The sequence below is a fragment of the Hypanus sabinus genome, chromosome 21, assembly GCF_030144855.1.
Source record: "Hypanus sabinus isolate sHypSab1 chromosome 21, sHypSab1.hap1, whole genome shotgun sequence".
Taxonomy (NCBI): Eukaryota; Metazoa; Chordata; class Chondrichthyes; order Myliobatiformes; family Dasyatidae; genus Hypanus; species Hypanus sabinus.
Genome location: NC_082726.1, coordinates 65,763,353 through 65,780,124, shown reverse-complemented (window position 1 = coordinate 65,780,124; position 16,772 = coordinate 65,763,353). Strand labels below are relative to the sequence as shown.

Genomic DNA, 16,772 nt, shown 5'->3' with positions numbered 1-16,772 from the left:
CCCCCTTCTCCCCCGGTCTATCCCCATCACATCCACACCCCTCCCCGGTCTAACCCCTTCACACCCACCCCCTTCTTCCCCGGTCTAACTCCTTCACATCCACACCCCCCCCCCCCCGGTCTATCCCCATCACACCCACTCCTCCCCCCCCCGGTCTAACCCCATCATGCCCACCCCCCAGGTCTGTCATCAGCACACCCCTCACACCCCTCTCTGGGAATCCACACCCCTACCCCGTGCTTGTCTGTCCACATCACATCCCCTCGCTGGGAACCCACGACCTGGCCCGCCCCAATACACTCCTCACCGGGAATCCATCCCTACCACAACCCCTCACTGCTGGGAACACACCTCAAATACATATCCGACACTGCCTCTAGCATCCGTGCGTTTCACCCCTTTCTGCTCCATGAGGATCCATTCCCTTCCTTACCTCAACCCCTCCCCACCCTCTTCTCCCACCACCCTTCTCTCTCCTGCTTTAACCATCTCCTTATTCCTGACCCACTACTCCTCCCAACACTTTCCTTCCCCCGTTTCTCTTCCCTACCTCCTCCTCCCCCCACCTCAACTCACCCTCCCCCATTGATCCATCATCACCACAACCCCACCAGTCTAGGTTTGTCCCCTCAACCTTGCCAGAGCCTGAATCTGTCCTCGCCACTCCCCAACTACTGAGCCACTGAATCCATTCCCCCTCTCCTCTCTTCACTCTCCCACCCTACGCTTAGCAGTATCCTCACCCCGGTCTGGCTCCAAATCCCCCTTTGGTCAGACCATTGTGAACAGCAGCACCACCCCTGCTGCCTGGTATTAGGCAAGGTTGTGGCTCCACTCTCCTGGCTCAGAGCTGATTTAGCAGAGGAGCTGATCAGACTGAATCCCGGTGTTCACACATCGTGCATTCGTCAATGTTTCCGTTGCATCCCCCCCCCACCCCCCACAGGCTGGAATGGATTCTCACCACTTCACCACACTGCTTTATGCGGCCACAAGGAACTGGTCTATCTACTGCTGGAACATGGCGCAGATACCAACCTCCCAAATGATGCAGGAGAGACACCCTTTCACTTTGCCTGCAGGTGAGATAGGAATCCTTTTATCTGTGTTAGAAATATGAGGTTAAGTTTGGCCAGGTGGCAGTCGTACAGAGCACTCATCCATTTGTATGACAACTCTGCCTCTGAAATTCGATTTATGACATACACAAGAGATCAAAGTTCAAAGTAAATTTATTTTCAAAATACATACAGGCATACCTGAGATTCATTTTTTTCAGGCATTTAGAGTAGGACAAAGAAATACAATAGAATCGATGAAATACTGCTCACAAACTCAGGCTGACAGACGCCCAATGTGCAAAAGACAAACTCTGCAAATACAAACAAATGCATATAGTAAATAAATCAAGAAGTTCTGAGAACATAAGCTGTGGAGTCCTTGAAAGTTAGTCCATAGATTGTAGAGGCAGTTCAGAGTTGTGGTGAGTGAAGATATTCATGCCGGTTCAAGAGCCTGTTGGTTAAGGGGTAATAACTGTTCCTAAACCTGAGGCTCCTGTACCTCCTGCCCGATGGCAGCAGCAAGAAGGGAATGTGGTCTGGATGGTGCAGGTCCTTCATGATGTAGCACTTCTTGTAGATGTGCACAGTGGTGAGGAGGGCTTTGCCTGGGATGGATTGGATTGTATCCACCACTTGTAGACTTCCATTCATGGGTATTGGTATTTCCATACCAGTCCATAATGCAACCTGTCAGGATACTGTCCATTGTGCACCTGTAGAAGTTTGTCAAAGTTTTAGATGACATGCCCAATCTGTGCAAACTTCTAGGAAATGGCGGCACTGCTGTGCCTTTGTAATGGCACCTGTGTACTGGTTTCAAGATAAATCTTCTTCAAGGTAGTTTCTTGAAGAAATTTGTACCACTGAATGGACTGTACTACTGTGACTGAGGAAGAATCTGAAAGTTGGTATTCTAGATTTAGTCTGCAGTGCTGAATACACGAAAATCTGAGTTGACGCTTCAGAATTCAGAAGTGCTGCTTTTATCCATCTTGGTTAAGGACCCTGATGGTTGTAGGGCAATAATTTTCCTGACCCTAGTTGTGTCTGCAGTAGCAGCAGTGAGAAGAGAGCATGGCCTCAGTGTTGGAGGCCCTTGATGATGGATGCTGCATCCTTGTGGTAGTGCACCTTGTAGATGTGCTCAGTGACAGGGAGGGCTTAGCCTGTGATGAACTGGACTGTAATGAAAGATAAAGCCTCAGCCTTTTATACCGTTTAAGGTGGATGTGAAGTGTTAGGGTCTCGACTTTAATTCCCTCTGATCTGGTGCAAGTTCTCAGGTCTTTTTCTGCCAGTCTCTAGTATAAACAAGCTCTTTCAAAGGGTAATTGGCAGGTCAGCCTTTTTGAACTATGCTCTTAACCTGCGGAATTCAGTGCCTAAATCTGTAAAGGTTGCAGATTCAGTTGACTCTTAAATACCAGCTCAAAACTATTTAGTTAAAAGCTTAAGCTAAACAAAATCTTCTTGTTTTTGATTTTCATGTTTGCACTTTATCTCATTGTAAAGCACTTTGAATTATTTTATCTGTATGAAAAGTGCTCTATAAATAAGTTATTAGTGTATTTTTATTTTTTTCTCAGCTCAAGCCGGTAAAACCTTGAGGTATGAGCATAGCTAAGCACACTCATTTCTCAATTGCTAGGAACTTTCACAATTTTAGTGTGTTTAATATTGTGGCTTTCTGGAGATTTACATAAATATTGTTGTGTAGGTCGAATTGCTTAATGCTATTGTACAGTGACTTTCCAAAAGCACCACAACCTTGTGGTTTGGCATGCCTCAATGGCCTGGAGAGCTATACTAGCTGGGGTCAGGGCTTTTTGCTTTGGCTGTTGGTAGGGTCATCCATGACAAACAGGTCAAAGGGTAGAGGACAGACTTAAGAGTGGTCCACTGGACCTCCAGGTTCAGGTTCAGCTCAGGGCCGTCAACGCTGACTGGTCAAACAAAATTGTTACAGGAACAGCAATGAAGAATCCTTCTATATCTTGAGTGCAACAGTATTCCTGAGTCTCCACCCGCATCTTGCATGACTGACAGTAATGGAAACCCAGAGGAAGCTACTAACACGAAGCTCTGAACACCTCCAGAAGTGGAGGACTTTCATTGCCGCCCTAAGCGGCAGCAGTGTAACAGGCAGTAAGTAAGTAGTGACTTTGGGATGATACCCGTAGTAGATACTACTACTAGGGCAAGGTATGTTCCATAGTCTTTCAATTTCCTCTCTTAATTCAACATATTGCTAGTGTTTTTCACTTACTGATTTTTGTATGTTATGCGTATTTTGAATGGCTGTAAGTAAATTGTTCTTATTTATCCTGTAATATTATATCCAGACAGCTATTATGGATTGTCCGATCTGTAATAATGGACCAGTCATAATATAATCTGTTGGACTCAGTTACGTACCCTGTAACTGGGTTTATAGACCAGCAGAAATAGAAGAATCCATTGGAGTCTGATGGTACTATAACCAAGGGTGTTTATTAGTAAAATAAGCAAAACAATACCAATAATACAAATATACAGATAAAACAGGTTAGCAATAATAAACAAGCTCTATCAATGTCTAGGGGTAAATGAATTGTCATACGAGAATATAGAGTTCAGTTCATGTGTGCTAAGGTAGTTGCGATTGTTGTATTGTAATTTGTTGGAGAGAGAGAGCGAGCAAGAGATTGAGCAGCTGCAGCCAACAAATCTTCTGTTGTATTCTGATTCCGTCGTACCGTTGTGGTCATTCGGCTATGACCCTCTGTTCTCAGCCAAACCGTTCTTCTGTGGTGGACTCGTCACTCTGGCATGAGTGGACACATACACAAGTCCCCACCAGCCCTGCCGTCACACTGTGAGCTTTGTTTACCAATCTCCTGATTCGGTCCTCAAAGACCCCACCTACCTGTGGGTGTACAACACTCGGTCAGTGTGCACTGGTGTGTCTGAGGGGTGTCTCCCCACACCTGCCTTTTATCCCCACTGACGGGGTATCAACCATCCATCAACTTAAAATGACCATGTCCATCAAATCAGGCCACTCCTGCTGTCTCCTTAGGAATGTTAATGAGCAAAGTAACGTCCTTGCAGTGAAAGGTAAACAATCCAGAAAGAAGCCATAATACATAAATCAAATGTGTGTGTCTCTCTCTCTCTTATCTGTAGCAGATGTCTCTGCCTCTGTGCTTCATCTCTCTCTCTCTCATTAGCAGCATAGCAATAGTTCATAGTTCTCAAAAAAAGGGGGTGGGGAATGGTTAACTCTGCACCCCATTTCCATCAAATCTGTTCAGCACTCATAACCAACTCTTAAAACTGCATCAAGCTTGTACTTACAGTAAGATATGGTGTCTTGTATGTTTGTATTTTAAAGCAAAATTTTGATGAATGATGTTTGCCATTTGATTGTGCCTGTGTAAGTAATCAGATTGAGTTAAACTTATTATTAGTATTATTATTATCATCCTTTAGACGTGGGGAAGTCTACATAATGGACCGGATGGTGAAGAGAGGAGCAGATGTTCTGACCCAGGATCTTCAAGGGAAGACTGCACTTCACCATGCCGTGTCTGGTGGCAGCATGTACGTCTGCAATGAAAAGGGTTTCATTGTTTGAAGTCTCTCTCAACATGTTGCAACCTTTCCTGGAAGCAAGCTATTGAATTAAATTGGTAACTTACATTACTGGGTTATAGTATCACTGCTGCAGAAAGGGAAGACATCATGGAGAGATTGTCAACTGAGTCAATGTCGGTGGAAATCAGAAACAGGAAGGGAGAAATCACTCTATTGGAAGTACCCTATAGACTCTCCAATAGCAACAAAGACAAGAGGAATAGATTGGGAGGCAGATTTTGGAAACGTCCAAAAATAACAGGGTTGTTCTCATTGGGGATTAATGCTTTCTTAGTGCAAAAGGTTTCGATCATAAGACTATAAGACAAAGAAGTAGAATTAGGCCATTCAGCCCTTTGAGTCTGCTCTCCCATTCTGTCATGGCTGATCCCAGATTCCACTCAACCCTGTACACCTCCCTTCTCATCATATCCTTTCATGCCCTGACCAATCAAAAAACTATCATCTTCCTCCTTAAATATACCCATGGTCTTGGCCTCCACTGTAGTCTGTGGCAGAGCATTATTTCTTCGGCAGTTTGAACAGGGCATGACTGCACAAGCATGTGGCGGTCAGCCAGTGAGAACTGTGGGAAGAGTTTAAAAGGAAGACAGATTTACAGAGCAGGCAACGGAGTAGAGGAGACAGAGTAGTAAGGCTTTGGCTCAACGGGGCTTTGGCGATAAAGGGTCGAGGCCAGGTAGGTTATATATTTAAAATAAAGATGGAGTATGTGTGTGAGGCTGGTTTTCTGTGCACGGTGTCAGATGTGGGAGGTCCTGGAGTCTCCCGGACGACCACATCTGCACCAGGTGCGTCGAACTGCAGCTCATTAGAGACCACATTAGGGAACTGGAGCTGCAGCTCGATGACCTTCCTCTGGTCAGAGAGAGTGAGGAGGTGACAGGGAGAAGCTATAGGCAGGTGGTCACCCCGGGACCACAGGAGACAGAGAAGTGGGTAACAGTCAGGAGAGGAAAGGGCAAGAAGCAGGTACTAAGAGAGTACCCCAGTGGCTCTCCCCCTTTACAATAAGTATTCCTGTTTGAGAACTGTTGGGGGTACGGCTTACCTGGGGGAAGCAACAGTGGTCATGCCTCTGGCACAGAGTCTGGCCCTGTGGCTCAGAAGGCTAGGGAAAGGAAGAGGATGGCAGCAGTGATAGGGGACTCTATAGTTAGGAGGTCAGATAGGCGATTCTGTGGACACAGGAAAGAACCGCGGATGGTCATTTGCCTCTGAGGTGCCGGGGTCCGGGATGTTTCCGATTGTGTCCCCAATATCTTGAAGTGGGAAGGTGAACAGCCAGAGGTCCTGTTATATATGGTACCAATGACATAGGTAGGAAAAGGGAGGAGATCCTGAAAAAAGACTACAGGGAGTTAGGAAAGTAGCTGAGAAGCAGGACCTCAAAGGTAGAAATCTCAGGATTACTGCCTGTGCCACGCGACAGTGAGTATAGGAACATATACCAGCAGCAGCAAGGTTCAAAATCAAGGTCATTTATCATGTGTGCATCAAAACATAGAGTGAAATGCACCATTTGCATTAACAACCAACACACCCAGGGATGTACAAGGAGCAGCCCACATGTATAGCCACGCATTCTGGAGCAAAACATAGCATACCCACAGAGCCTGGCAGAACAGCACAGAACACAACAAGCAACAAAGCACCAACAGCAAAACAATTCCCATTTCTCCCTCCAACCCACGTACATAAGTAGTTCTTTAACCTCAGGACAGACAGTCTTCTTTAACCTGCAGAATATAGCCTCTGTCTGTTTCTCTCATCATTTTGGTCCTTCTGCCTCTAGAGTTGCTATCCGTTACCTGGAGGAGATGGGCCAATACAGTTTCCGTGACTTGGACAGGTTTTTGCAATCTGCTCTGCACATCGCAATTTCCGTCGGCAATGAGGATGTTGTTAAATATTTGCTGAGAGGCGCGGTGAGTGAAACTATGATGAGAAAGGGGTTCCACAACCAAGCACAGGAGACTTCTTCAAATGACCTGATTTATCAGGAATTCGCTTTTTGTTGTGCACAATCCCGATCATTTCCACACTGATTCTTTTGCTGTATACTCGAAAGGGACATCCTTGTATTCTGAGTTTTTCCCTTCTAGTCCTGGAATCCCCCACTATTAGAAACGTACTCTCCACATCCACTCAATATTTGATAGGTTTCAATGAGATCACCCATCATTCTTCTAAACTCCAGCAAGTACAGGCCCAGAGCTATTAAACACTCCTTTTACATTAACTCTACCATTCCCAGGATCATTCTTGTGAACTTCCTCTGGACTCTCTCCAATGCTAGTGCATCCTTTCATAGATACTAAGCCCAGGTAAAGCTTTCCCCACAAGCACATCTGCATGGAGCACTGTTGCAGGAAAGCAACATCCATCATCAAGGACCCCACCATCCAGGCCTTGCTGTCACCTCACTGCTGCCATCAGGAAGGAAGTACAGGAGCCCCAGGTCCCACACCACCAGAATCAGGAACAGTTACTACCCCTCAACCATCAGGCTCTTGATCCAGAGGTGATAACTTCACTCACTCCAACACTGATCTGATTGCACAACCTATGGCCTCGCTCTTAATGACTACAGCTTGTGTTCTCAATATTTATTGCTTTTTTATTACTTTGATTTTTGTATTTGCACATTGGTTGTTTTTTGACTTTGTCATGTGTAGTTTTGCATTGATTCTATTGTGCTTTTTTTGTACTTACTATGAATGCCCACAAGACAATGAATTTCAGGATAGCATATGGTGGTGTAGAGTGCTTTGATGATAAATTTACTTTGAACTTTGATCTCTCATTTATGTCATAATCGAATTTCAGAGGCAATGCTGTCATACAAATGGATGGGAGCACTGTTAATTCCCTGTTGAATAAACTGCCAACGATACTCCAAATAGACAATCAACAGTAGGTGCAGGAGTAGGCCATTCAGCCCTTCTAGCCAGCACCGCCATTCACTGTGATCATGGCTGATCATACACAATCAGTACCCCATTCCTGCCCTCTCCCCATATCCCTTGACCCTGCTATCTATAAGAGCTCTATCTAACTCTCTCTTGAATGCACCCAGAGACTTGGCCTCCACTGCCTTCTGGGGCAGAGCATTCCACATATCCACCGCTCTCTGGGTGAAAAAGTTTTTCCGCATCTTTGTTCTAAATGGCCTACCCCTTATTCTTAAACTGTGGCCTCTAGTTCTGGACTCACCCATCAGCGGGAACATGCTTCCTGCCTCCAGCGTGCCCGATCCCTTAATAATTTTATATGTTTCAATCAGATCCCCTCGCATCCTTCAGAATTCCAGTGTATACAAGCCCAGTCGCTCCAATCTTTCAACATATGACAGTCCCACCATTCCAGGAATTAGCCTCGTGAACCTACGCTACACTCCCTCAATAGCAAGAATGTCCTTCCTCAAATTTGGAGACCAAAACTGCACACCATACTCCAGGTGTGGTTTCACCAGGGCCCTGTACAGCTGCAGAAGGACCTCTTTACTCCTATACTCAATTGCTCTTGTTATAAAGGCCAGCATGCCATTAGCTTTCTTCACTGCCTGTTGTACCTGCATGCTTGCTTTCATTGACTGATGTACAAGAACACCTAAATCTCGTTGTACTTCCCCTTTTCCTAACTTGACTCCATTTAGATAGTAATCTGCCTTCCTGTTCTTGCCACCAAAGTGGATAACCTCACATTTATCCACATTAAACTGCATCTGGCATACATTTGCCCACTCGCCCAACCTGTCCAAGTCACCCTGCATTCTCATAACCTCCTGACATTTCACACTGGCACCCAGCTTTGTGTCATCGGCAAATTTGCTAATGTTACTTTTAATCCCTTCATCTAAATCATTAATGTATATTGTAAACAGCTGCAGTCCCAGCACCGAACCTTGCGGTACCCCACTGGTCACAGCCTGCCATTCCGAAAGGGACCCGTTAATTGCTACTCTGTTTCCTGTCAGCCAGCCAATTTTCAATGCATTTCAGTACTCTGCCCCAATACCATGTGCCCTAATTTTGCCCACTAATCTCCTATGTGCGACTTTATCAAAAGCTTTCTGGAAGTCCAGGTACACTGCATCCACTGGCTCTCCCTTGTCCATTTTCATAGTTATGTTACAAAACCCCGTAACTGGGTCACTTACCAGCAAAGATAGAGAGGTCCGTTGAAGTCTGATGGTACTATTTTTAAAAGTATTTATTGATAAACGGGCACAAAAATAAGATTAATGCAAACATACAGATAATATACGTCGTCAATACTAAATCTAAAAGCGCGGGTATAATAATAATCAATAAGAAATAGCTCGATCATTGTCTAGGGGATAATGTATTGTCCGATGGAAATATAAAAGTCACTGTTAGTTCGTTCAAGCTGCAGCGTTTTGGGTTTAAGAGAGAGACGGTTTAAACTTGCCCAGGTCTTTTATGATGCCAATCCTTTGAGTCGGGGGAGTTGGTTTCCCCGTTGTTAGCTAAAAGCCGTTTTCCGTGGTACCAGCCACCAGTCCCAGGCAACGGAACTGAACGCACGTGGCCTCCTTCAAATGGCTTCCCTCTATTACGGGAGCGCTAGCGTTTCTCTGGTGCGTCTGAGGGGCTGTTCCCACAGACCCTCTTTTATCCTGACTCGCAGGGTCGCAGATGTCAGTCAGGTTGGGGGTGATGCAATCCCTCCCTCAACCAGCCCACTTTGCCTGAGGGCGTCCACGTAGCACAGTATCTTCAATCCACAAATTCGTCTTCCAGAGACAATGGCCATGTCCCGTAGCTTTATATCGCCGGGGGAACGAGACATTCCGCACATCTCTCTCTCATTTCCTAGGTCTCCTGACCCAACTCAATAGTGATCTTGCGATTCTCACAAAGGGGGGGGGGCTGCAGGCATAACAGTTACATCCTCAAAAAACTCCAGAAGATTAGTCAAGCATGATTTTCCCTTCATAAATCCATGCTGACTCGGACTGATCCTTCTACTGCTATCCAAATATGTCGTAATTTCCTCTTTTATAATTGACTCCAGCATCTTTCCCATCACCAGTCTGTAATTCCCTGTTTTCTCTCTCCCTCCTTTCTTGAAAAGTGGGACAACATTAGCCACCCTCCAATCCACAGGAACGGTTCCTGAATCTATAGAACATTGGAAAATGATTACCAATGCGTCCACGATTTCTAGAGCCACCTCTTTAAGTACCCTGGGATGCAGACCATCAGGTCCCGGGGACTTATCAGCCTTCAGACTCAACAGTCTATCCAACACCGTTGCTTGCCTAATATAAATTTCCTTCAGTTCGTCCTTAACCTTAGTTCCTTTGGCCACTATTACATCTGGTCTAACTGCCTAAATGTGGTCTAACCCAAGCCTTCCTTATAAAGCCTCAGCATTACATCCTTTCTTTTATAATCTAATTCTCTCAAAATGAATGCTAACATTGCATTTGCCTTCCTTACTACTGAATCAAACTGCAACTTTTAGAGAACCGTGCATGATATCGCTGTCATATGTACTAAGTTGAAAAGTGATTTTAAGAGGGTTACTGTGTGGGACCTGATGCTGTTTGTATAGGATTAGGTCAGGTCAGCCGCAAGTTGGGATAAAACATCCGAATTTGTATTGGGTTGGTTCATGCTGTGTGACCTCTGCTCAGCACTTAATCCAGGCCAGGATGTTTTCTTGAATAATAGCGCAAGTTGACTGTTTATTCCTCTCAATTGATACTGCCTGACCTGCTGAGTTCCCTGTGTCGTTGAGCAAGTCAGTGGAGGGATAGGGCCATTCATTTTAGACCACCCCTTCATCTTGAACCATCTGGTCTTGTACTACCTTCTGTGTGATGAAGCTTCCTCTCAGCTTACCCTTAAATATTTAACCTTTCACTCTTAACCTATGACCTCTAGTTCTAGTCTCACCCAGCCTGAGGGGAAAATGCTTGCAAATGTTCATTCTATCTGTACTCATAATTTTGTATACCTCTATAAAATCTCCCCTCTTCTGCACTCCAGTGAATGAAGTCCTAACCTATGCAACATTTCCCTAAAACTCAGGTCCTCAAGTGCCAGCAACTTCCTTGTACCTTATGAAAGTGTACAGAGAACATTTATAAGAGCAAACATGCCATTTGCCTTTCAAGTCTGCTCCAGCATTTCAACATGGTTGTTTCATTTCACTCTCAACCCCAATCTCCTGCCTTCTCGCCATATTCCTTCTTGTCCTGACTAATCAAGGACCTATTAACCTCTGCCTCAAATATTCCATATAGATGTAATAGTAGCCAGAGGACCCAGGGTAACGGAGGAACTGAAGGAAATTCACATTCGGCAGAAAATGGTGTTGGGTAGAATGGGACTGAAGGCTGATAAATCCCCAGGGCTTGATGGTTTACATCCCAGGGTGCTTAAGGAGGTGGCTGTAGAAATTGTGGACGTATTGGTAATCATTTTCCAATGTTCTATAGATTCAGGATCAGTTCCTGTGGATTGGAGGGTAGCTAATATTATCCCACTTTTTAAGAAAGGAGGGAGAGAGAAAACGGAATTATAGACCAGTTAGCTTGACATCAGTGGTGGGGAAGATGCTGGAATCAATTATAAAAGGTGAAATAGCAGCACATTTGGATAGCAGTAACAGGATCGGTTCGGGTCAGCGTGGATTTGCGAAGGGGAAGTCATACTTGACTAATCTTCTGGAATTTTTGAGGATGTAACTATGAAAATGGACAAGGGAGAGCCAGTGGATGTAGTGTACCTGGACTTTCAGAAAGCCTTTGATAAGGTCCCACATAGGAGATTAGTGGGCAAAATTAGAGCACATAGTATTGGGGGTATGGTACTGACATGGCTAGAAAATTGGTTGGCAGACAAGAAACAAAGAGTAGGGGTTAACGGGTCCCTTGAAGAATGGCAGGCAGTGACTAGTGGGATACCGCAAGGCTCGGTGCTGGGACCACAGCTATTTACAATATACATTAATGATCTAAATGAAGGGATTAAAAGTAACATTAGCAGATTTGCAGATGACACAGCTGGGTGGCAATGTGAAATGTCAGGAGGATGTTATGAGAATGCAGGGTGACTTGGACAGGTTGGGTGAGTGGGCAGATGCAGTTTAATGTGGATAAATGTGAGGTAATCCACTTTGATGGCACGAACAGGAAGGTAGATTACTATCTGAATGGTGTCAAGTTAGGAAAAGGTGAAGTACAAGGAGATCTAGGTGTCCTTGTTCAACAGTCACTGAAAGTTACTGAAGAAAGCTCATGGCATGTTGGCCTTCATAACAAGAGGAGTTGAGTATAGAAGCAAAGAGGTCCTTCTGCAGTTGTACAGGGCCCTGGTGAGACCACACCTGGAGTATTGTGTGCAGTTTTGCTCTCCAAATTTGAGGAAGGACATTCTTGCTATTGAGGGAGTGCAGCGTAGGTTCACGAGGTTAATTCCCGGGATGGTGGGACTGTCATATGTTGAAAGATTAGAGTGACTGGGCTTGTATACACTGAAATTCTGAAGGATGAGAGGGGATCTGATTGAAACATATAAGATTATTAAGGGATTGGACACTCTAGAGGCAAGAAACATGTTTCTGATGTTGGGGAGGTCCACAACCAGAGGCCACAGTTTAAGAATGAGGGGTAGGCCATTTAGAACGGAGTTGAGGAAAAACTTTTTCACCCAGAGAGTTGTGGATCTGTGGAATGCTCTGCCTCAGAAGGCAGTGGAGGCCAATTCTCTGGATGCTTTCAAGAAAGAGTTAGATAGAGCTCTTAAAGATAGCGGAGTCAAGGGATATGGGGAGAAGGCAGGAACAGGGTACTGATTGTGGATGATCAGCCATGATCACATTGAATGGCAGTGCTGGCTCGAAGGGCCAAATGGCCTACTCCTGAACCTATTGTCTATTGTCTACCCAATGTCTTGGCCTCCACAGCCACCTGCGGCAATGCTAAAGAAATTCCTTCTCATCTCTTTTCTAAATGGATGTCCCTCTATTCTGAGGTTGTGTCCTCTGGTCTTAGACACTCCCACCATAGGAAAAATCCTCTCCACATCCACTCTGTCGAGGCCCTTCAGCTTATTGATATGCCTGTAGGTAGGTGACCAGATCTGCTCACAAATGTTCCAAATTTGCCCTCACCAACACCAATTCCAGTACTCGGTGCCTGATATATGAAGGTCAATGTGCCATTAGTTCTCTTCATGACTCTATCTACCTGTGATAAGGTTGTAAAGTATGAAAGTATTATAATTAAGCAATTGGTTTTACATGATGGAGAATGAGATCAGGAACTAGAAATCCAGCATGAAAGATTAAGGTACCTTTCACTGTGATTCTCAATCTATTCAAGAAGGTAGCATCTACCCAAGCCATCGTGCACATGTCCTTTTCATGTTACTAGAATCAGGGAGGAGATGCAGGAGCCTGAAGACCCAACATTTTCAGAAGAGCCTCATCCCCTCTGCCATCATATTTCTGAATGTTCCATGAACACTACCTTGATTTGCTCTTTACACTATTTCTTTATTTTTGTATCTTTTTATAATTTTATGTCTTGCTGCAAAACTGCAAATTTCACAACATTCTATATGTCAGAAAATAAACCTGATTCTTGTAAATATGAGAAGAATATGGTCTGAAGAATAAAAAGCAGTGTTATATTGTGTACCGTTCAGCTAGGTCTTTTAAATATATGGTAACAGACTACAACAAACTCCATCAAATTGTAAGCATGTTTATTAGTTGCTAGGGAAAGTTTAACTCCATATATTAAGTCATTCATAGGTAGCTTCAATCTTACTGCTCAAAACAGATTATTTTTATGTTTACAGAGTCCATCCCTTAATAGCATTCCAGTCTTAACTATCCGTCTTGAATGAGTTGTACAGTATTTGGCTTTAATTCACCTATTTGTCTCTTAGGCTTCTCCCTCTAACAGCTGTGTCCTGTTTAACTCTATTTTCAATCATGTAATGTTAAAACACTCCCTGCCATAAATCACATACCCTTGCAAGTTTCCCATACAAACATATCAACAAACCAGCAAAGCACCCTGGTATCACACAGGTTCCATTTTGCCACAATGCATTTTACAAAAGTTATAAATTCATAAAGATTACAGGGTTATAGATATTTCCACAGTTACTAATCACAAAATGCTGGAGGTACTCAGCAGGCCAGGTAGGACCTATGGCAAGGAATAATCAGTCGATGATGCGGGCTAAGACCTGATGATGTTTATTCCTCTCTATAGAAGCTGCTTGACTTGCTGAGTTTTGCCAGCATTTTATATGTGTTGCTCTGGATTTCCAGCATCTGCAGAATCTCTCATCTTTGTGAAACGTATTTCATGACATGCCAGTGATATTAAAATTGATTCTGATTATACAGGATCAATGATCAAGAATCAACTTTATTTACCATGTTTTGGGAATTTTCTGAGGTGTGTTGGCACAACATGCAATTTTTAAAAAAGCATTCAACAATTTAAAAGAGTAAAAAATTGCATAAAAATAAAGTTGGAAGTTGTGCAGAAATACAGAAACACCAGCATGTATTTACAATGTAAACAGCATTATAAAAAGTGGTTTGAAGTGTTTACAGTACAGTGAGAGGGATAGCAGAGGAGGAGGGAGGGGTTAATGAGAATGTTTGATCAGATTAAAGATTCGTAATTTGAAGCTTTAGGATTTTCCTGAGGAAATCAGACAGTGTTTCACAATTAACATAAACTAATATTGTGCGTCTTTACAGAGGTGCAGTGTGGAAGCCATCGACACTTGGGGTATGACTCCCTTGCATGTGGCAGCTCACACAGGGTCAGTAAGCATCTGTTGGCTGCTGATGACAGATGCTGGGATCTCCACCATGCATTTGCAAAATAAAGATGGACTTACCCCATTGGATCTGGCCAAGCGAGGGAAATCACACAGGTTTGTTTGCATTCTTAGAGTCATAGAAAAGTGCAGCACAGAAACAGATCCTTCAGCCCATTTAGTCCGTGCCAAACAATTTAACCTGCCTACTGCCGTCAACTTGCTCCGGGACCATAGCCCTCCATACTCCTACCATCTATGTACCTATCTATATTTTGAAATTGAACTCGTTCCACACTCTTACCACCCTCTGAGTAAAGAGGTCTCACAGCCTGAGGGGAAAAGGCTTTTACCCAGTCTGGCAGTCCTATTTCTGATGCTTCTATACCTCCTTCCTGGTGATAGTGGGTCAAATAGATTGTGAGATGATGGTAGAGATCCTCAACAATGCTTTGGGCCTCTCATCTGCAATACTTCTGGGAAATATCACAAAGAGGAGGAAGGGAGACCGTGGTGACCTTGAGAGGTAAAGTGAAATCGGTTACCACTGTGCTGCTGCGTGGCTCCACAGAAAAGCCGTTGAGCGGTTTTAATCCACGGCAACAGAGACTTAAATAGCACAAAATACATTGACCTCATATTGTTTGATTAAAAACTGGCCAGTTATAAAACACTGACGTATTTGTTCATCTATTTACTTTAGCACTATCAACTCATTTGAGTTAGCCATCATTAAGATAGTTAGTCGTGAGTTATCAGGTAACCAGATAAGCATTAGAAAGGACGGCTGCAGAAGCCAGAATAAGAAGATGGGGTGGAAGCAGTACAAGCTGGCACCCAGCTAGCATCCTCCTCACCTATCACCTGGCACCCTATACTCCTTCTCCCCCCCCCCCCCCCCCAATACCTTCTTATCCTGTCTTCATATTCAATTAGCAGCAGAAGTCAGTCATGTTTATTGAGTGCAGTAGCTGTGTTATAGCTCATGGTGTGCTCCTCCTATTCCCTCAGTTTATAGAAATTAGAAAATGTTATTCATGTTTGCACCTCAGTCATTAATATCTGTTTCTTACAGACACCAAGAAGTAGCAAAGCTTTTGACAGACTACGGTAAAGAAATACAGAATGGGAAACCCAAAAGGCCGATTGGTAATTGTCTCAATGTGTTCTTTTAATTCTTTACAAACTGATACAATAAATGTTTTCTTTATTTGAATTAAGCAGGCCAGTAATACCAACTTTTGAATCGAATGTCTAAACCATTCATAAAACAAAGAATTTTGAATCCTAGTGTTTGTGCCTTGTGGTAAATTCAGTTGCATTCTATTGACAACAGCACAATTCAAAATAGTCAACATCTAATGACGTATCATAATCAAGAGAGTGCTGTTGACCAAGAAAGGTGGCTCTTTTTTCTGTTGCTATTTTTAAGCAATTTTGATTCTGAACAGCCTGCCAATAATGACTACTGAGCTGAACTGAAGATGGACTCTTCCATTTTATATTTTATATTCTGTTTTGGCTCTCATTCTTTCTTGTTGCCATTTGCGTGATTTGTTTTTGTGCCGGGGGGGGGGTTGATGTTCTTGTTGTCGTTTGCACAATTTTCTTTTTATCCATGGGCATAATGTTGATCTTTTTTCTTTGAACGCTGTCCATGGTTCTCTTTCTTGGTTTCCTATATTTCATGTCTGTCTGTGGGAAGATGAATCTCAGGGTTGTATACTGCATTCATACTTTCATAAAGTATGAAGTATACTTTGAATCCTCTGAATTCTATGAAATAGGGTGAAGTGGCCAATTATGGAATAATTCTGTATGTTAATAGTAATCTGGATCATGAGTTCAGTAATCTCTACCAACCAGTAACACAACATATCCGGGTTCCATTGGCTGACCATCCTCAACATGTCAGTGGCATATTGCTGCTATTATCCCCAAATTAACCAGCTGGTGAGGGGTTATTTCAGAGAAACTACACAAAATGTTATTTCCATTCATTGGCCCTTATTAAAAAATAAATTAAATCGGTCGATGGGGGATGTTTAAAGATTACAGAGAGATGACAGGAGAATGGGATTGAAAGGGAGAATAAATTGGTCATGGTGAAATGCTGGAGCAGATTCTATGGGCCAAGTGGTCTAATCCTTCTCCTATGTCTTTTTTATGTAGAGATGCAGTGTGAAACAGACCCTTCAAGCTGCACTGCCAGGAATCCCCAGTTTCACTCTGACCTAATCGTGGGACA

At 43.7% G+C, this 16,772-nt stretch overlaps 1 protein-coding gene across 1 annotated transcript in view; it reads left to right on the top strand.

The window, feature by feature from the left end:
* Window positions 1-16,772, top strand: part of si:ch211-223a10.1 (uncharacterized) — a 35,388-nt gene that overhangs the window by 2,915 nt on the left and 15,701 nt on the right. The window contains exons 2-6 of the mRNA XM_059946770.1: window positions 947-1,082; window positions 4,536-4,646; window positions 6,496-6,628; window positions 14,463-14,641; window positions 15,600-15,673. Coding sequence (XP_059802753.1) covers window positions 947-1,082; window positions 4,536-4,646; window positions 6,496-6,628; window positions 14,463-14,641; window positions 15,600-15,673 — 633 coding nt within the window. The remainder of the gene's footprint in view (window positions 1-946; window positions 1,083-4,535; window positions 4,647-6,495; window positions 6,629-14,462; window positions 14,642-15,599; window positions 15,674-16,772) is intronic.